At 32.3% G+C, this 21,435-nt stretch overlaps 2 protein-coding genes and 2 long non-coding RNA genes across 8 annotated transcripts; 2 read left to right on the plus strand and 2 right to left on the minus strand.

The window, feature by feature from the left end:
- The first annotated feature begins 27 nt into the window (after positions 1 to 27).
- Positions 28 to 6,572, plus strand: LOC111789890. 5 transcript variants are annotated; one of them, XR_002814405.1, is made up of 15 exons: positions 28 to 617; positions 762 to 832; positions 919 to 1,052; positions 1,134 to 1,240; positions 2,173 to 2,214; positions 2,728 to 2,848; positions 3,392 to 3,429; positions 3,610 to 3,642; positions 4,064 to 4,166; positions 4,251 to 4,358; positions 4,492 to 4,559; positions 4,827 to 4,866; positions 5,350 to 5,407; positions 5,510 to 5,626; positions 6,140 to 6,572. It is a non-coding gene; the product is annotated as an uncharacterized LOC111789890 (long non-coding RNA). The 5 variants fall into 5 exon arrangements; XR_002814404.1 differs by having other exon boundaries at positions 919 to 1,047; positions 2,165 to 2,214; XR_002814403.1 differs by having other exon boundaries at positions 919 to 1,047; positions 3,610 to 3,672.
- Positions 6,573 to 9,019: 2,447 nt separating this feature from the next.
- Positions 9,020 to 14,607, minus strand: LOC111789889. The gene is made up of 3 exons (XR_002814401.1): positions 14,453 to 14,607; positions 13,917 to 14,031; positions 9,020 to 9,173 (listed from the first exon to the last, which is right to left on the minus strand). It is a non-coding gene; the product is annotated as an uncharacterized LOC111789889 (long non-coding RNA).
- On the plus strand, positions 12,194 to 14,926 carry LOC111789885 (alpha carbonic anhydrase 1, chloroplastic-like). Its single transcript, XM_023670605.1, has 6 exons — positions 12,194 to 12,324; positions 12,513 to 12,730; positions 13,042 to 13,151; positions 13,941 to 14,043; positions 14,167 to 14,349; positions 14,460 to 14,926. The coding sequence occupies exons 1-6, from the start codon at positions 12,252 to 12,254 to the stop codon at positions 14,592 to 14,594; spliced, it is 822 nt and encodes a 273-aa protein (XP_023526373.1). The 5' UTR covers positions 12,194 to 12,251; the 3' UTR covers positions 14,595 to 14,926.
- An 825-nt stretch (positions 14,927 to 15,751) lies between these two features.
- LOC111791629 lies at positions 15,752 to 16,615 on the minus strand. The gene has a single exon (XM_023673034.1). The coding sequence runs from the start codon at positions 16,613 to 16,615 to the stop codon at positions 15,752 to 15,754; it is 864 nt and encodes a 287-aa protein (XP_023528802.1).
- Between the last annotated feature and the right edge of the window lie 4,820 nt (positions 16,616 to 21,435).

Genomic DNA, 21,435 nt, shown 5'->3' on the forward strand with positions numbered 1-21,435 from the left:
AGATTATTTGAAATCTCATAGGTCAAATTTACGATCATTTGGGCCCGGCCGACCGAATAGCCCAACTCGAAATGTCGGTGTTTGGGCTGAAGCTTCACAGCAGGCCCAATTATTTTAAATTTTCAGCCCATGAAAGTTGTTTCCCGGGTAAATACTCCCCGCCATCGAGGCCTCTCAGATTCCACTCTCTGCAACAGAAATTTGAAACCGCGGAAGGAAAAGGCTCCACTGCAACCCTTTCGTCGTCTCCAAAACCTCGTTTGGATCTCGATGTCCTCATCCTTTGAAAATTTGTGGAAGATCTTCTTCAAGCTCCATTGGTACTGATTCTACGGCCCGTGATCCGCTGTAGCTACTTCACGGTCGTGATGGACCATTTACGCTCAGGAAACTCGAGTTTCTCTTGTTTTTGCACTCGCTTCCCGAGCATCTGTTCTCTCTCAGCGCTGTTATGTCTCAGTATTTGATTTGGTAATTGATAGTACTCGAAGTTTTAGTACTTGTTTAATCCGCACTTTTTCGGCTGGTTTGCAGTCTTGTCGTAGTCGGCTTACGAAACATCGAAATACTTGTTGCCTAAAAGGTTCGAGAGTCGAAATTTAGAGGAGGCTTGGAAGGTGTGTCTATCTGGAGAACTATGTTGTTGGTTGTGAATTTTACCCTTGCGAGATTCGTCCTGCGATTTAGCTCGAATGTAATTCAGCTCGTATTTCTATATCTTAATTGTTGTGAGTTTAATAATTCATTTTGAGTTAATCTAGTTCCTGATCTCGAAGATCTGAAGTTCAAGGTCTTAAATCGAAGAGATGAATATGAGATAAGGAAGGTTGAGGTATAATTTCTTCCCTCCTCAATTTACTCTTGTGCGGCCTTATTGCTTCAAACCTAAATATAATATTGACTTATTCTAACTATTAGCTCACAGACCGTAGCAATGATCGGTTGGACAGCCTTAATTTATAGCGGAAACAACCATACCTGGAAACAGTGGATTTGATTTCAGCGGTGCACATCAATCCTTCAATGTCTATACCGAGTACCTTTTTGGTAAGGTAGATTTGAAGCTCCGAGACGAAATCTGTCAATCTTGATCTCTGTTTTCCATCCTAATTTAAATCCGGTCCTAATACTAGAACAAGGCAAGAGAGAAAATGGAAATGACAAGACCTGTTTTGACGAGTCAATACAAATCTGATGGGGAAAAGATGGATATGATAACCCCTGTAGTAACGAAAAATATGTAAGTTCTTCGCATCCTGACACCAGGTATTTTGATCATCTAAGTTATGTAATATTAAACTGTCCTTGATTTTTCATAATGCACATATAATCTTGCTTTTTAGTAGTCGCAGATCCCTTATGTATGCGGTTTGCAGTATAATCCACCCTTTACTCTTCCATTTTAACATCGTAATGAGATTTCACTTGAAGTAGAGAAGAAAGAAGTATAGCAGTATCACTACCATTATATGATCTTGAAACTCACCTCTGGCGTATAGCCGTATTTTACTCATATTATGAACTGTATATGAGTGTATATATGTCACTTTCACGTATAAATGCAGCTCCATCGTGTAATTGATGGTGCACCGATGGAACTCAATACTATGGATTTGATCATGCTAATGTCCTCAAATATTTACCTCTACCTCCTGAATATAATAATTGGGAATTTCCATGTACCTTGGGTTTGGATAAATGCTGATACACTGAACTTCAAGTTTTTTCTGCGGTATTATGTTCATTATAATAAACTAAAAACTGTTGAATTATCTAAAGTTGAAATGCCTCGTAGGAACCTGATAACTAACTTTAGAGAATTGCGTACTTTTCTTTACCATTTCTCCTATGTAGGGAAGAGCTGAATTCATTTTGTTTATTATTATGACTTGTAGTACAAATTGACAGGGGAATTCTATTCCCTTCTCAATTGAACTGCGGAAACACTTCAATCATGGAGATATTAAAATTGAAAAAAAGTTGAATCGGAGGTAAATTGTTCAAGTGCCTAGAAACTATGAGCCATGGTTCTACTGCTATTCTATCGAATGAAAAATGTTATTGTACACATAATTGTAATACGAATTGGCTTGGAGCCGGAATTATGTCTGCTGCAATCATAATAATGGATTCGTTTTGATATGATTTTGACCTTGTTCGTTAGATCTGCAGGTTTCAGCCTGCAAAGGGTCTTCTACACAGCAGCACAACTAGGTCAGATAGAAATACAATTAGAACTGCAACTCCGTATTCGGATTTTGTTATCATAAACCTGTCTGGCCTACATTTTCTCCAGCATAGCATGCTTATTATGTTGGCTATTCTCTTCCTTGCTTTTGTTATTAGAGATGAAAACCAAAGAGATCTTACACTTTAAATCATTATGAATAAACTTTTTGAAGAATTATAAATTCAGGTTTCTAGCTGGATTACTTCAGAATGCAATGAAGTAGAGTCTTCATTCCTTTGCAGTTAGTATTAATGAGAATTTTAGCTCCATCTATGTCATTTTCAATCGGCTTAAGCCGATCAGATATCATGTTGTTGATTTATGGAAGATATTTCAATCCTCAGCATCTTTTGCAGTTTTTTTTTTTTTTTTTTTTTTTTTTTTTTTTTTTTTTTTTTTTTTTTTTNTTTTTTTTTGTTCCAATTACCTGTTCGATCCTCACCACACTATTACCCACCTCGGGCCTAAAAAATCTAACCTGATTCTGATTGCACTAGGCAGCTAAGAAGGAACAAAACGGGATACATGACCAAATAGCAGGTCCACATCCGGCTGGAGATGTTGCATGATTAGAAGCTTATAAGACAGTTCATAACCAAGAAGATCTGACACAACCTGGTGAGCACTCGTATGGATGCTCTATTTTTTTCGTTTTTTTAATGACTGTTGACATTTTCCCGCTTAGTCAAACAGTTGCTCGTTGTTCTATCCGTGAATGCTTAGTTTGAAATTTTAATACAAAAAGTTAGAATTCTGAGTGTAAGAAGATTAGGATTTGAAGATGGATAAAATTTAGATGTCCTGGTAACTGTCGTTCATTACATGGAGGATCTCTGTTTGTATGTGAAACATTGACTTAGAGCTCATGATGAATATATGAGTCAAGACCCCATGGTGAACTGTTGTTAGGAGTGATGGAATTGTTGAAACTACAACAATGGAACAGAACGAATTTGCTAAAGCTATGGAGTCTCATTTGATAAGCCTGTTCAAAGCAAATCTAATGTCCACTCCTACCTTTCAGAGCACTGAAAGAGAGCAGTCCAAAGGCGTTCATATTATTACGTTTAATAATAAAAAGAATCTATGTAAAAAGTTCGAATAGAAGCATGTTAAAGTCATTTGAATTACGTATGAAATATCAAGATTCTTTTCTTGTAGGATTGCGGATAAGAAGGCAGCCCAACATTTTGTCGTCCGTATGTAATCCCCAACTCTCAATCTTTATTTGCAAGTGTACTTATCAAGTAAAAAAATATACTTCAGTATTTCATATTCATTAATTTTCTTGTCATCTTCATAACTTAGTGGCCTGTAGGATTGACGGTGTAGAAGAGTTTCAGTAATTTAACAGGTTATAAAATTTTATTGGCCTGTAGGAATGGTCCAACTTCCGTGCCAAAGTTGTTCAGGTGGGAGGAAAGCAGCAATTTCCATTTATGGTTTGAAATCGCCTTTTTTTCCATTTCATTCGTTCAATGCCTGATATCTTTGTATTTGGAGCAAATCAAATATTTATGTATATGCTCAAGGAAATGTCAAGAATGAAGAAGACTGAAATGTGACATGCCCGGTATTAACTTTGTGGGTTTTCCAGTTTTTTTTTTTTTTTTTTTTTAACCCAATTTTCAATGCATCACTAACTTTGAATTTTTAGCTCATCACCAAAAATTCATTCGAAAGATTGACCATTTCCAGTTTTCCCCTTCCCTACAATGTATAGATCGTTATTAGAAGTAATCTTTTGCTGGTACATGGCTTGATTCCAACCGCATAGATTCACCAACAACTCTTGATGAAGTGGTAAGCTCCATGTTTGGTATTTGGTTGCAGGTCGATTCAAAACTGGAGTTTCAATGTATGATTCTATGAATCAGATGACATAATCTAGTATCTGGTTCAAAACTATGGTGTGGACTCATCACGTTAGGGCAGGGTTAGATATTTTCAAATTCTTACTTGTTCGATTTTTGGAACCTAGTAATTTTGTATATAACCTCTCTTTGGAAAGTTAATGCAGGGAAGCGAGGAACTTAGCTTGCTCATTTGTTGCTTGTCGTAATTTCATGGTTCTACCTATAAGCCATCGAAGCTACCACCTGCCCCACTAGAAATATGGGCATATGAGGTCACTTACTCAGACTTATTTCAAAATTTAATGTTACAAGTTCATTATTTTTCACGATGTGTAGTGATGGATATCGTAAGCTTCTCTTCCCTTGAACAGTATTTTGAATTTCTATGCCTTCCTTCTCTCTCAGGATTCTCCTTCTTGCTAACTTGTTCGTGGAGTACTTGTAGAGTTGGAGTTACCACATTAAGTGCTTTGGTAAAGTCTCTTATACGTTCATTTTTCAAGTCAGGTCAAGTATTAATTACCAAGTGTTAATATGTTAAGAGTATTAATAAGAAACTATCGGGAATGCATTAAAAATTACAATATTAGTAATGGCATAATTATAATGACTTGATAGTTTGTTAGAGCGGGGTTGAAAGGTTATAATTAGTATAATTTCTCATCAGTAACGCAATATCATTTCGTTGTTTTCATATCGGGATCGCACTAATAACGCCTCCAAAATTGTAATTTTTGCAGTGTAAGTTATGATTAGAAGAAGCATCGGCCTAAATTTTTGGTACATGCTCACTTATATGCCCAGTAATCTATAAATTTCTGCATGCACGTACATGGATTTGGTGTTATACTTATCATTTTTGTGAAGCATTACAATTTCTTGCTGTTTCTTTCCAAACTCATTTTACTATTGGGGTACAATTACAATCTAAGAAAACCCAATTTTCCAAAGCCCACTCCTTTCTCATATTTTCTTTTTCACATTGGTTATTTGGGATTTATGCACAATAGCTTAATTCGCATTTACAGAATAAAAAAGTTAAAAGGCATACGCTTATATTAGTAGTCTTGATTCTACCCGCTCACTTTTTATAAATTTTTTAAGAAAAAAATTGCTTTTCTATCCTATTATTAATGGCAGAAAAAGAATTGAAGAACTTCAAAACTACCTTAAGTTCAATTTGATGCTAAAATGATGAATGTCTGGGTAAAGTTAATTAAGCACATTATTTTGTGATGTTTAGTTCTCTTTTACTTAATTCAGTTGCGCTCGTGGGAGCCCAAAACGACAAGAGTTATATGAGAAAGCCGGACATTTTCAGGTATATCTAATAACAACTTGCACCTACAGTGATGGCTTCTTCTTCTTAATCATTTTATTCAATAAGCAAGGTTAACAATGTTTTTAACCAAATGGCTGATAGGTTCCATACTTAGATGACCCGAACACTGGAGTGTGTATGTTGAAAGTGCTGAACTTGTGGAGTATCTTCAAGCAACTTATGCTCTTTAGTAAGCCATCCTCGCGAGTCATTTCCAAGGTTTATCTTTTATTCTCCTGTTCTTTTTTCACACGGTGAACACATAATTTAGTTCTTCATGCCAATTCTTCAGAGATTCCAATGTTTTATATGATATTAGATTTTCATCATATTGCCCATTTAGATTCTAAATCTAAAAAAATGTCTAATAAAACTCTTTAAATTTTTAAAAAATATCCAATACGTCATGAATTTAAAAATGTTCAATAACTTCTAATTTCATGTCTAAGTGTTCCATGAATTTAAAAAATAGTCTAATAGATTATAAAATTGAAAATTTTAGACTCTAGACCCCATAACAAATTGAGAAATCACTTTTAAAAGCTCTCTCTCCAACAGAATCTATGTACTAGAAGTTTCAAAGCAAGGCATATTAATATGATCCATTGAATGTGGAGGTTGAAGTCTATCCCACAAAGTATATTGACCTGTTTGCAAGGATATCGAACAGTTTCAAAGAAAGAAACTGTTGCTAGGTGTCTCATTTTCTCACCAATTTTTGTGGCTGTACAGAAGGGGCCTATATAACTCTAATGGAATCCCTCTACCCCACATCACATAAAGAAACTTCCTGCCTGTTCTTTGAGGCCGTGAGATCAGCCATATGATTACCGAATTTTCAAGTCGATGCGTAAGTGAATATTCCTCAATATGATTTTTTTTACTTCGAGACTGCTTAATACGATCTATTTTCAATGTCTGATCATTTACAAATGTCTACTGTTACTATTGGTGTACGCCACAGGTATAGTTTTTTGTCTTCAGTCTTCAGTCTTTAGTCTTCACCCTTTAATCTTCTATCTCCAAATTTAACTTATTCATTCATGTTAGGGTAAAAGCCAGAGTTGAATATTGACAACTTCATTTTAGATGCATGCCCATTGCAGAAAACCCATCAATACTTCGTCAGCAAGGGTTGTTTATATCAAAGAAGCATTCGACCCTCCTGACTAATGGTACCTTTTGTTATTAGGTAATTAAGTTATTTATTAAATTTATTTAGCTATCCAAGTTTAAAAGTTGGTGTCAAATAGATTTTTAAACTATAAAAAATATCTAATAAATCTTTAAACTTTTAATTTTATATTTAACAAGTTCTTGAAACTCAGAGACAAACTCATAATTAAACTAGTTTTTATTATTATTACTCACGTAATACTTTGAGAGTTTTAATTTTCTAAACTAATTTTGAACACTACATAAAAGTAGTCATCAAAGAGAAGGAAAAAAAAAAAAAAAAAAAAAAANCTTTCAAGTGTCTTTAAAATTCAGTGGCATATCTCCATCTGTGGAGGACTGTTATTAGGGACAAGCAACCGAATATGAGATAGCAAGATAGTGGTTGGAGAGGACCAATTTCATTTTCAAATGAAAAAGCAGGGTATCTCTATCACTCGTCTCTGATGGAAAATAAAGCAAGCAGGTAATGGCTATTGAATTTGATTTTAACCCACCACTCTCTCTCTCTCCTGAGAGTGCCTCTTCTGATGATGCACTATGCACTTTGGGTGGCTTTAGTTTTTAGCTATCTTTTGATTTGCTTGTGGCTGTTGTGGGTGAGAATGGTCATGAAAGGGAAATCTGACTAGATCTTTGAAAGGGGGAAATTGTTTGATCAAGTCTAAAGGCTTTGTGGCCATTAGGCTCTAACCAATAAAAAGCTTACGTAGAAGGAAGGAACAGGATCATAGAGATCAAAAGTTTTCCTCTTTTTTTTCCCCCTTCCTTTTCCCTTTATTTCTAGTATGCTTTAAATCTTTGGGAAGTTAGTTGTTTCTTTCTTTTTTAGAGGGATTTTTAGTTTCAGAAGAATATCCTTAACCATTTATCGTATTCCAACTTACGATTTTCCTTTTTCTTTCAACTTTTTTGTTATTGAGAGTTTTTTTCTTCTTATTAAAAAAACACAAATATGCTTAGTAATCATTTTTGTTTTTTCGTTCTTTGAAATTTAATTTATTTTTATATAAAGATTAGTTTTCAAAATTAGTTTTCTAAAATTGTATGATATCATTTTAGTAATCATTTTTTGCCTTTTGTTCTTTGAAATTTAATTTGAAATTAGAAAAAATTTATATAAAAATTAGTTTTCAAAATTAAATTTATAAAATTGTAAACTATATTATTTAAATATTTATCATACATTTTGTAAGTCAAGAGAGATAAAATGATGCTTTTACATATGTTCTGGAAAATAACAAAAAAAAAAAAAAAAAAAAAAAAAAAAAAAAAAAAAAAAANTAGTTTTGTAGTTTTGGAAGATGAGATAGAAGAAACATTATTAACAGAAAACCAAGTTTTTTGCATTTTGCTCCTACTTTCCAATTTTTCAAAAAAATATACAAAATTATTTTTAGTATATAAAGAAATTTAGATAAGCAATAAGAAATGATTTTCAAACACACTTCTATTTAATAAAAAAAGAATAAAAACAAGAATTGGTTATAAGAATGTAATGTTTTCTCCATTTAAAGAGGAAACAATTCTCTCAACATATCTCCTTCCAACTTATGTTCTTTCTCTAATATGTCATTTTCTCTCTAACTTTACTCTAAATTTTCTCATTCGCTCTCTTATGTTTTTTCTATCTAAAACTTTTCTATTTCTTAAAATTTCTCTATAACTTTTCTTTTGGATATTCACTATCTACTACCACTCTTCCCTAACATTACTTTTTCTCTTTTCAATATTCATTATCTAATACCCATCTTCCCTAACACTTGGTTTTTTCTTTCTCTAGCTGGTATTTTCTATGTAATGTATTTTTCTACCTTCACATTTTGTCCTTCAACATTTCTCCCTACATCGCTACGTCGCTGACTTTTAAGAAAATAGAACACAATGGTCAACTATCAAACAGGCTAACAAAAATCTATAAACAGTTACCTGATCATTATCAAAGGAAGCTTAAACACTTATAAACCTATAATCAAAATAATGAGAAATATGACATCTTAAAAATCTATAAACAGTTACCTGATCATTATCAAATGAAGCTTAAACACTTATAAACCTATAATCAAAATAATGAGAAATATGACATCTTAAAAAAGGTTATGCGAAATTATGAAAGAAAAAGATAAAACAGTAATGCCAAATAATGAAAGAAAAAGATGTACTAAACAAATTACTTTTTAAAAATGAGAATCATGAATAGTAATAGACCACCATAATCTTTAAATTACTATTTTAGCCCAAATTACTCAGGAATATTAGTTAGTTTTTGTCTTACATTACAAAATTTGGTTTCTAATGAAAGAAAACAAAAAATCGAGAAATAAAAGAACACCATATTTACTTAATATAGATGCCACCTTGCCAAATAAAAAAGGATAATAAACGTGTGGACATCAAAATATAGGGAAAAAATGAATGATTTAATTGCCAAGATACTTGGGAAATGAAAATAATTGCTGTGCTATACCATGATCATGAATTCTCTGTTTTAAAAGAGGGTAAGAGATATCGAAGGGGGAAAAGGCACTTACAAGTTGCAACCTAGCCATTCAAATTTCTTTCAACAGCTAGAACCTGTTATCCTCCTGTTCTGAATAAATGGCAAAATAGGGAATAATTAAAAGTGGAGCAATGATGTGCATATGACCACTATTTGAAATACTGAAGGACTAAGAAAACTAATTAGTGTGTGGGGGTCTGTTCAAGGAATCTAGGCAGAAAATTGATGAGGACCCCACCAAAAAAATGTATTTTCTTCCATAAATTTGCTACTTTTCTCAACAATAAATATACAAAGTAGAGGAACCTCAATTTCGTTAAAAAAAAAAATTACACTAAACCATAGTTCTAAGAGGAAGAATCTGTAAAACATGGTTATCTTCCAAACAAATTTTTCAAAAAAAAAAAAAAAANTTTTTGAAAGGAAAAATGTTTTACGGAGGAGTTTATAATGAAGTTTTGTTTTAAAATGATAAGAGAGCAAATATACATACACTTGTTGAAATGAAAACATTGTTAACATCGCTTTAACAAAATAAAGATGCGAACTTTTCAATTTAATGGTCAATCACCCGAGAAAGTAAAACAACCGATAAAAAGTTGCCCTTCATACTCTCCTTTTCATTTCTTCTGCTTTCTTTTTTTTTTTTTTTTTTTTTTTTTTCCTCAAACAAAAATAAATAAATTTCTAGATAATACCCACACTACAAGAGCCTCCACACAGTAGCCCTATAAGTGCAATGCAACATCACATATGTCAACCATTCTCTGACGTAATGGGAGAGGAACAAGAGGGAGACAAAGTGGCTTTAATTGGATCTTATCCACAGTCCACTTTTTATTATTTATTTATTTTGTTACAAGCTGTAACAGCCTAATCTTTAGGTTTCCATTTCGGGCGGAACGTTTCACATCTTATAAATTGTGTTTTGTTCTCCTCTACAAGCAATGTGGGATATCACAATCCACCCCCTTTGATACCAGCGTTATTACTGGCACACCGCCTTGTGTCTACCCCCTTCGAGGAAGAGTGAGAAGGCTGGCACATTGTTTGGTGTCTGACTCTGATACCATTTGTAACGACTCAGACCCACCGTTAGCAAATATTGTCCTCTTTAGGTTTTTCCTTTCAGGCTTCCCCTCAAGGCTTTAATACGCATCTGTTAAGGGAAGGTTTCCACACCCTTATAAAGGGTGTTTTGTTCTCCTCTCAACCAAAGTGGGACATCACACAAAGTGTATACCATGAAATGGGGCTTAATTTTCATGGCTTCACAGATCTCCAAAAAGTCTAAGTTTAAAGTTTATCAAAGTGAAAAAGGAAGAGTTTGTAAGATTTCATTACTTAATAATAATTTTATTTCATTATTTCAACTAATAATCATATTAGAAAGATGGTATCATTTATATATTGGGTAAGGTTCAATTATGAGAAGAAAAGAAGGTCATTTTTCATGGCACCTAACTAAGTAGTCGATTCCAACTTAAATTTTTTTTAGTTTTATCAAAGTAAACCATAAACTAACATAACTAGCAGAATTGATATTCTCTTCAAAACTAACTAACTTAGAGAACCAACCTACCACTAACTGAAAAATAATCAGGAAATTACCAGCAAAACAACCATAATCTAGCTATAGTAATGTATGGGTTTAGTCCAACTTGAGCATATGTAAAACATCTCTATTAATTTGAAAGAATTATAAGTTTAAATTTTTTACTCACAAATCTAAGCTACTATAAGAGAACACATCATCTAGTCATAAAAATACCTAAATCCAACAATAATTGATGAGTACGAAGCCCCAAAATGGTTAGACCAAGCCAAAAAAAATTGTAGATCAAGCATAAACTCCAACGAATAAATAGCAATGCAAATTAGAGAAAATCTGCTCTCAAATCTCTATACAACTTGAAAGCATTTATTTCACCAACTAAAGTAAAAAATGAAAAAATAATAAAAAGTAAAAAAAATTATAAGTTTAGTAATGGATACCATCTTAAAAAGTGTCTAATAAATATTTAAACTTTTAAATTTGTGTCGATATTTAAAACTTATGGATATAATAAATATAAAATTTAAAGTTTAAAAGGTTCCATTAAAAATAAATTCAATGTAAAAAAAATTGAAAATGAAGACTTACTCAAAGTTGAGACAAATATACACAAACTTACAATTATATTTTCTTGGTTATTTATTCAGTACTAAAGACAGGATATTTCTCAAAACAACTCTGTAAATACAAACATAATTATGCATTTGTGAAAAAGAAGAAAAAGAAGACAACTATGTGAAAACTAATTGCATAAAAAAAAATAAAAAATAAAAAAAAAAAAAAAACGTTTTTAACTCAAATAAGTTGATGTGGTAATTATAATGCAATTGATGACACTAATTTGGGTATGGCTCAGATATGTTATTCTCTCAATCAGAATCTCTCACCCGTGTATATAAACCCTTCATTGTCTAGTAAAGGCAAGAATACAGTTTTTTATGCTCTTTTTTTTTTTTTTCTCTCTCTCTCTGAAAGGTTAAGAATGCAACTAGGGGTTCTTAGGCACAAAAACTATATACAAAATTCCAAGCTTTGACACGTGATGAGGAATCTGGAATCTTTAATTATTTTCCATTCTTTTAAAGAGAGAGTAAGTAAGAAAATAAAAGGTTTGTTTAGCAAGCTTGTGAACTGACACTCTAAAAACAGAGAGAGAGAGAGAGAGAGAGTAAAAAATGAAAGCGTTTTTTTCTGGCAAACTTGTGAACTGACACTCTAAAATGTAAAATTTTAATTTGGCTCAAAAACAAAACGCAACTGGGGTGGAAAAAGTTATTATAGAATACTAGAAACTATAGATAGCTACAAACAAGTAAAGCCAAGGTGATCCATTATATTCTCCAAAAGAAACACGCACCACCTAAATATTGTACTTTAAACAAAACTCACAGTTCCTCTAAATTTAGCCACCCCCTCCATTGTCTCTCTCTCTCTCTCTCTCTCTCTCTTTCTCTTTCTCTCATTCTCAGCTTGAAAGAGAGAGAAAGAGGAATTACGACCACCACATGACCGCCCCATATTTCTCCATGTAAAGGTGGATTTATTGTATATATAACCTCCATTATTTGTATATTGTTTCAAAAGGAGGGCAGCTGTCCTAAGAGTTGGCAATAATGGCTCCTTCAGTCTCCTCTATTTTTGTTTTCTCTCTTTTGCTTATCGGTGTTTTCGTGCAAACCCACGCAAGTGAGCCTTTTCCTAATTTTTTCCATTGAATTTTCTCTTCTCCTTTCCGGGAAATAAAACACTAAGGATTTGTTTGTTTGTTTGTCTTTCTGGGATAACGGTTTCAGAAGGAAGGGAATTCCTAACCTTTTATTCAAGAAATGGTTCTTTTGGTTTTTGTTTTTGACTTCCTGCTTTTGGGTGGACAGAGAACGAGCAATCCACTACATTTTCTTATGAGGGCTCGAATGGGCCTGAACACTGGGGAAGCATGAGCTCGAAATTTGCAACTTGCTCCAAAGGGAAATCACAGTCACCAATAGACATTGTGAAGGACGGCGCCGTGTTTGGCAAGCATCTTCAAAAACTAGTCAGGAGATACAATACTGCTAATGCTACACTTGTCAACAATGGCTTTAACATTGGGGTCTGCCCTTTTAAACCTATAACTTTTGGCTCTCTTTAGTCTCTCTTGTCCCTATGGCCAGACACATAAATATGACATGCATGTAGACATATTTTCTAACCTTCTTGTTTCTTAAGTTTTGATACTAACTTTTTAAAAGCTAACAGTTTCATATTGGTTTTCTTCAAAAATGAAAAACAAAACAAAACAGAAAGAATAGTTTTGTGTAACTATAATTTTTTAAATGAACATATTTCCCTTAAAAGAAAGAATAAATCAAAAAGTAAAAGCCATATTGACATTTTTTTTTTTTTTTTCTTTATCAAAATCAGGTGGACTTTGGGGAGAAAACAGGTGGAGTAGCTGTCATAGATGATAAAAACTACTCCCTCAGACAAATGCATTGGCATTCTCCTTCCGAACACCTCCTTAACGGCGAGCGGTATGTTCACTGCCGTCTCTCTCTTTCCAAATCTCTCTCTAGACTGGCCCATTATGGGCCCAGCCCATCTAATTATCAGGCTGCCTAGCCTTTTGGTCGTTTCGGAGCTTCTATAACAGAAGAGGAGATCCTTTCTAATACTTTTTCAAAAAGTTTCTAAATAGATTAATAAATTATAGANTGAAATTCATTAGCAGAATTGATATATTTGTTAGATTTTTTTTTTTTTTAACACATTTTGGAAATGTCTCTTTAATAATGCATGATACATGAAACTCAACCTGACCAATAAAAAGGATCATTTCTTCTCAGTTGGAATGTACAAATGCCATGCTCACATGTTCAACTACGTTAACATAGATGTACTAATTTTTTTTAAAAAAAAAGAACAGATTAAAGACAAACTCAATGTACAAAGAAATTAAGATCAAATTGACAAGTACCTACAAGAAGATTGTGTGAGATATGCAGCCTGAAGTTTATAAAAACAGTAATACTTCGAAGTTGTCTCAAGAATATGAAAGTTGAAACGAAAACAAGATTTCAGAAAATTCTGACTCAAACTCTCTCTCAAACAGTCTGATGTGTATTTTTAAACTAAATGAACGTTTTGATTACTAATAATCCATGAAACTCCTAATTTCTCGACGTGACGTCTAAACCAGACAGACTAAGAAACTGATTCAAATGTCATCATAAAAATCAATCTATATCGGCTCAAGTTCACCTGTTATATAAAATTTGAGAGTTTTGATTTGAACTTACCTCCGGACTTTCTGATTCGAACAGATTTGCTGCCGAGCTTCATCTAATCCATAAAGCAGACGACGGCGGCCTCTCCGTCATAGCAATCCTCCTCCAAGACGGTGATTCCGATCCCCTACTCGGAAAGGTACATCAATGAATTAGTCAATTTCATCCTCTGAAAAAATACATATACAGACAAGTTTCCTAAAGACATAAATTTACAAATTCACAATCACGGCAACCGTAAATTCGTCCGGCGAAATTGCAGATACAAGACAAATTGCAGGAGTTAACCAAAGAAAAATGCGGCAGCAACGAAGAGGCTCACATTGCACTAGGAGAACTAAACTTAAAGCACTTGAGGAAGAAGACTCGCAAATACTACAGATACATCGGCTCTTTCACAGTTCCTCCCTGCACCGAGAACGTCATATGGACCATTCTCGGCAAGGTAAATCTAATCCAAATCTCCATTTCTCAAACTCCTCACACGGCGGAACAGAACGTGAATACTTTAGACCGTACTAGTTAGGGCATAACATTGTAAAAATTACCTCGCAGGTGAGGACGATTTCGAAGGAGCAAGTGGAAGCACTGAAAGCGCCATTGGAACCACCGTATAAGAAAAACGCCCGACCGGCGCAGCCGCTCAATGGCCGAAAGATTGAGATCTACGACGAGCTCAGCGAGTACTGAAAACCTTTTCTCTCTCGCGCGCTTTTGCTTTGCCGCTCAATGAACAATCGGTTTAAGCAATGGAGAACTGTTTGGCTTGCGAAAGAAGTTCCCCATTACCATATAAAAACTTCAAAATGCAAAAAGACCATTCTATCCTTTCTACTTGTACGCTTCCATGAATTGATTGAATTGTAATTGGTCATTTCAGAGTTTAATTTAGTTCTAATATAAATGTCATATTATTTCCTTAGTTTAGGAAATTAGTAATGTATCCAAGTTGCGCCTAATTATGAACGGCTCAATTTAATCCTTAGTAATAATAATGGTTTGGGATAGTTGTTGACGTGGCAGCTGAAGGAAGCATTTTTCCATATTTTATTTTCATTCAAAATATTTAAATTCAATAACTGAATTAATGATTTATCCAGTTTTTTATTTGTTTATTTTAAAAATTAGTACTGTAAATTAAATAATTGAATAGTAATTAAAAAAAACTGCATCTACACATATTTTAATAATAATTTTCTCCCTGCATCATCTATGGTCCTTCCTGTCTCTGCCTTGCATGTTTTGTCTAGCTCGATTATTGAAGCATCATATTCATACTGTCAATTTTTAAATCCTTCCTATCATTTTGTCTTTTTTTCTGTAAGAAAAATAAAAAATTACTGCTGTGAGTAAATTTCAGTTTCCGTTTAGTCCTTTAACTATTTATTTTTACTGTTTACTCCCTAAGACTATAAGTTATTTCCTTCAGGTCCCCCTAGATAAAAGCCATTCTTTGAGTATTAACTGAACACGAAATTTACATCTGATCATTTTTTCCCAAAAGAAAAAAAGAAAAGAAAATAATAATGAGACAATACTTTTTTTTATCTACAAAACGGCACCGTTTAATGTAAATGTAAATGAAAACTGAAAAATAACTGCAAGAACAATAGGCAAAATTACATGTGGAAAACCGTAAGGCACTTTTTTTTTTTTTTTTTTTTTTTTTTTTNGTGAAGCACGGGAGTGAGGTGAGAACGGTTAAACCAAAGTGCCACGTAATTCGTCTACGATACAAACAAAACAAACGGGCCCACAAGAAGCCCACCTAATCCCGCGGGCTCCGCTGACAGCCCATGCCACAATGTACCGAGAAGCTCAGAGAAGCAGAGTCCGCCGCCCGTCGATTATTCTCCGTCGCCGACGACCCATGAACCGGATCGCCTTCCAGATGCGAACCGCTTAACGCCGCCCAAACCGGGTGGTTCGATCTCGACGCTTCTTCTCGGAAGCGATCCCGCCGTTAGTGCATCGATGTTGAGCGTAATCTTATCAGGCGCTTTTGCTGCCGGCGCATCTTCGGCTATCGGAGCGGTTGATTTAACCCCTGGCGGTTTTTTCCAACCTCTGAAAAGATTCAGGAAAGTAGATAAGAAACCACGTTTAGCGTCTTTCTGGTCCGTTGTTTCCTTCGGCAGCGCCGATTCGGACGACCGCCGACGATTCTTCCACCGGCGACTCCGATCTCGCTTCGATCTCACTCTCCCCATACACGAAACTTTCGGCGATGCCGGTTCGACGACAGCAGAGTCCGATTTTTCGGAAGATCCTGACTGTTTAGGGAACAACCTCGCGTTTCCAGATTTCGCATTGCGACGAGTCTTCGAATCCACAAAACAAGTCTTGTGAAGCTTCGGAAGGCCGAGAATCGAGGCCTTCGATTTGAAGTTCAATGAAAACCGCTGAGAATTCGAATTAGAAGGCGGATTCACACTAGGATTCAAGTTCGTCGAAGTCGAACTTCCTTTCGTCGAATCTTTCCTCTCGAAAAACGCGTTCTGATTTAACCAATCGAACTCCGCATCCTTCGAGAGCCAAAACGATTCCGGTGGTAAATCTGGCGGAACCTCCGACTTCTCTGTTACCTCTCTCTTCTCAACTCCCTGCCGGTGATCGCCGTCGTCAAAAGATTCCTCACAGGCGATTTTCCGGTCGTGAGCATTGCCACCGGCACATGCAGAAACCAGAGTTTCCAGATCCACTTGCGGCATAGTAAAACAGAGTGAACTAAACCAAACAATACAGATTCAGAAAAACAGAGAGAAGAGTTCTTCCGGCTGATTGGTGCTCGGCGGCGCGTTGTGAAGACGTCTTTTGAAGATTCAACCAAAGAGAGAAATGAAAAGAGATTTTTTCCAATTTTTCTTCGCCTATAAAAAATGGTACGGAAGGCGAAAAGCTCAAAACGGCAGCGGATTGATGCGGAGCGCGAATGAATGAGTTTTTTATTTTTTATTTTCCTTTTTTCCTTTAATTATCTTTATAACACTAACTTTTTCCTTAAATTTTTTTTCCATTTCTCGGCGTGGCTTATTTAAATGGCTTGGCTCCGTCTCGAACATATAAAAAACTAACAACTTATTTATCATTTTCCATTTTTTAACTTATTTTTTGTCGGCATGTGAATATAAATATATAATAAGTTAGAAAACAAAATTTGGTCAAATTTTTTAGGTTAAATTATAAAATAAAATCCCTTTCAATTATAGGATTTGTCCAGTTTATACCAAACTTTGAAGAAATTTTGTTTTAACCTTGAGTTTTGTACTAAAGAACACTTCGAACGTTTTTGCCATTAAATTTACGAAAAAAATTTGTATTTACTTATGTGTTATTTAAGTGAATAAATCTAAACACATACAAAATAAAATTAAAAAATTAAAAAATTCATAAACAAGAAAAATAATTTAGGTAACGAGATCGAAAGGAAAAAGACGACAACTTATACAGTTTCACAAATATACCTTATGTCTTTGTTTGCTTTTCATGTATGTGTTTATTTGTTCACGTAAGTCGTTGAGAATTATTGAGACAAGTAGTGCCACATTCACTAATTAAGAGAAATATAATGGGTTTACAAGTAATGAACACTATCTATACTGATATCTGATTTATGAAAAAACCGAAAGCAAAACCATGAGAATTTATGTTCAACATATATAATATATTATCAGTGCGAAGGTCTTTCATTCTTAACATGGTATCATATAGAACCCAAATTCGAGCATAACTCAATCAATTAACACAATAATTGTCCGGGGACATTAAATACTATTCACCTCTTATTTAATAATGTTGGCTTTTCTATGTGAGTTATTTATAGCTAAAGTTCAAAATAAATATTTATCAATCATACCTATGATTTTTTTTTTTTTTAGTTCTAAAAAAAATAAAAAATGGAATTTTTGAAAAATATTAACGTCTCCTATTCAAAACTAACGGTAAATACTATTGATGTACTATTGAAACATCAATAGTATTTTCGAGAAAAGTACAAAAATTTGTAGATATTTTATTAATTTAATCATTATTTTCCACATGTAGCTAAAAACACGAGATCACATGCTATTGAGTTAAAATTTCAGTAAATACATTAAAAAAATTAAAAGTAATTTAAAAGTTTTGTGATTTAATTTTCTCAATTTATTATTAAATTCAATTTTTTCAAAAAATAGTAATTGAATTAATAAAACAAAATATGTATGGGAAGAACAAATGATTTTTTAAAGTTTTTTCCATTTAATTTATACGTTTTAAAATAAAAAAAAATAATTTAGAAAAATAAATAAATAAACAGAAGAATCAGATAGAATATAGTATAAACAATGAGAGCAGCTGGCGCCTAATAAAGAGAGCACAGGGACCTTAACTATAAGATAATTGAAGATTACAATGATGAAATAATTATTGACGTTTTTTTTTTTAAATAGATATTTATTTTATTTTCAATACCTACTTTAAATAAAAGCATTTGCTAAGCTGTATAATTTAATAATCCGTCACTCCGCTGCCACGTCGCTTTCTATTTTACAAAAATTATTAAAAAAAATATCTTTTTTTAAGAGGCAAAAATGATAAAACTTGGTACTCACGATTTGCAGTTGTATAATTGTATTAGAAATATCATAATTTTAAATGATGTTTTAAATTAACACTTTATTCCTCTCTCCTTTTCATTTTCGGAAATAACTTAGTTGCTTTTATTTTTTAAATTTAAGTCTAAAGTTCTCTTTTATATAATGAAAAAAATATGAGAATAATAAAAATCAATTAATTAAAAATTAATTAGCTCATTTTAAAATATATTTTAATATTTGAGATAGAATTATCAATAACTCAAAAAGACATAAATATAAATTAAAATTTTTATTAACATTATTTTAAAAAGTTGTCGGATTTATTTTCATATTTAACATCATTTGTTTAACCGTGTTTTTTTACGTATAAATCCGTGATTTTATTATGAAATAGTCAATATAGTATTACTCTTTTTAATAATATTTTCTCACTTTACATATGGTAAAAGTAATACAATTATTAGTACGTAGTTTTTAAAATATTATTTTAAAAATTAATTTGCTTTTGAATGTTATAATCTTATTAGTAAATACGCAAATGAAAATTTGAAAACCAATGTAAAAAAGTATTACACAATAATAGTTTTATTATTTTTACTGCGGGTGAAAATGGAAATACATCAATTCTTTGTGACTCCCAAGATCGCAGTGTTGTACACCGAAATAAATTTTATGATTCCATAATGGCATGAAAGTGCGTGAACTTATTGTCCTGTAAGTTCTGTAGCCAATTGCAAATTATATATTATTTATTCTTAAAAAAAAAAAAAAAAAAAAAAAAAAAAAAAAAANAAAAAAAAAAAAAACTATATTTTATTTCATGCCGATCCATATAGACCATATTCGATTCCACCAGTTTACTAAATTTGATATTATTAATTTTATTAAAATATCAACAATATAGTTTATTGACCATATATTATATCATTATAGTTAAGTTCTCAAACTCCTATAAAAACCATAAAAGAACCAATATATATATATATATATATATATAATATTTATTTATTTATTTATTTATTTATTTATAGGTCAAATTACAAATTTGTATCCTAAAATATATTTAATGATGTCATTATTAGACTTTTGACTATATATTTATTTAGATGTTATTAATATTAAAAAAAATAATAAGTATAGGAGTATATTTTTGTCTTCCAAATTAATATGTTTTCGATGAAGAGATTAGAAGTTCAAAAATTAACCGAAATAAATAATAATACTAAAAAAAAGTTAATAATATAAAATTCATTATTTTATAATATTGTCCGTCGTGCTTCTTGAGAGTCAATTCTTCCTTAACGACGTAATAGATTGAGCGAAGATGGAGATAAAGAATAAGAATTGAAGCTCGATTAGACATGGGTTAGCTTTGTAAATAAGCACTTCCTTGCCTATTTCCAACTACAAGATCGCTCCAATGCTTTAGGTACTGCGAATCCTCTAAAAACTATTGGAGCAAAGTCGTTTCATACATTACTTATATGAGATGAAAAATAATAGTTTATCTCAAAATTATTTAATGACGTGGCAACTAATAAGTGGAGTGTAAATGCAGGAGGTCCTACTGAATCAATGATGAAAGATCTTGTCTAATCAGACGGTCCACACGCTACTTTGTCATCATCCTTCAATAATTCAAAAAAAAAAAAACCATCCAAATTAGATTTTCTTTGATCAAGATGGTTCGATGGTATCGAGTGCACTGAATTCAAACCTCTACAATAGAGTAGATTGGGACATTAATTAAGATATAAAAAACAAAACCCAATCAATTTATTGTACCAATTAAGGTAAACCTACCATGTGTTCCTCCAATAACTTAACTTTAAATTTTGAATCATTTTTCTCATCCAATATTTCCCGTGATTTCATAAAATGGAGGTGTGATAGACCTGTGATACCACAATAATTCTTCTCGTTATTATTGTATAGTTTTTATTCTTATTCTAAAAAATATATATGTATTTTTTCTTTAACCATATATCAAATTATGATTAAAAAATTTATTATATTTAAGTTAGTTAGCTAAAACTCATTTTAATTTATAGGTAAACTAAAAATAGTTGGATTTATATGTAATATATATTATCCAATTTATATATTTTGGAATAAAATAAAATAACTTGGATTTTAATTTATACAACTTTCTAAATTTATAAAGCATATTCAAAATTAAAATAAATCTGGTTTTTATAATTCTTTATATCAGTATTTACTTTTTTTTTTTTTTTTTTTTTATNATAGTTTCATGGAGAGACGAGACTGTGGGGTCGGATCTCAGTATTTTACGCAGTTGACTATAGAATAATATTTTTAGTAAGTTCATAAATGAACCAATAAGATTCCATCACGTGGCATCTACATACGTAGCCCTTGTCCCATGCAAAAACACCTACCCTTTGGTTTTAACCTAATTTACCCAAACTTGAATTAAAAGTACTTTAAATTACGAATTTAATTTTCTTTTTGTTCATATTTAATAGGTCAAACTTAAAAATAAAATAAATCTACTGCATCCATTATATTTAATACATCTCTATTTTTTTTTTTTTTTTATCTTCTACATTTCCATCTCATTAAATTTTAAGCTAAATAGATTATAAATTTTTAATTATGAATTTATGTTCGTAATTTTAAATAAAATAAGTACAAAATTAAAAGTTTAAATATTTGTTAAACACAAAATTAAAAATGTAAGAAATTATTTGACAACTTAAACTTGGAAACATACAGTATCAAACATTTAAAATAATCCTACCTTTGACTTGATACATTAATCTTCTAAAATCTATAATATGCATACATCGACCTCTTTTTATTAAGAAAGATGGACCTCGGACGCCCGAATAAAAGAAGAACATATGAATTAACCGAGACTATATCCAAATGAGAGCGATCTTAAGGATATGACGACTAAGAATAGCTTAAAATAATTTAAAGACACTACCTAT

The sequence above is a fragment of the Cucurbita pepo genome, chromosome LG03 (genome assembly GCF_002806865.2).
Source record: "Cucurbita pepo subsp. pepo cultivar mu-cu-16 chromosome LG03, ASM280686v2, whole genome shotgun sequence".
Classification (NCBI taxonomy): Eukaryota; Viridiplantae; Streptophyta; class Magnoliopsida; order Cucurbitales; family Cucurbitaceae; genus Cucurbita; species Cucurbita pepo.

Bases quoted from the DNA above. Each gene is read 5' to 3' on its own strand.
- LOC111791629 (XM_023673034.1), bottom strand. From the start codon at position 16,615: ATGCCGCAAGTGGATCTGGAAACTCTGGTTTCTGCATGTGCCGGTGGC.
- LOC111789885 (XM_023670605.1), top strand. From the start codon at position 12,252: ATGGCTCCTTCAGTCTCCTCTATTTTTGTTTTCTCTCTTTTGCTTATC. The intron at 12,731-13,041 runs GTCTGCCCTTTT...TATCAAAATCAG, and splicing joins ACAATGGCTTTAACATTGGG to GTGGACTTTGGGGAGAAAAC. The intron at 14,350-14,459 runs GTAAATCTAATC...ATTACCTCGCAG, and splicing joins TATGGACCATTCTCGGCAAG to GTGAGGACGATTTCGAAGGA.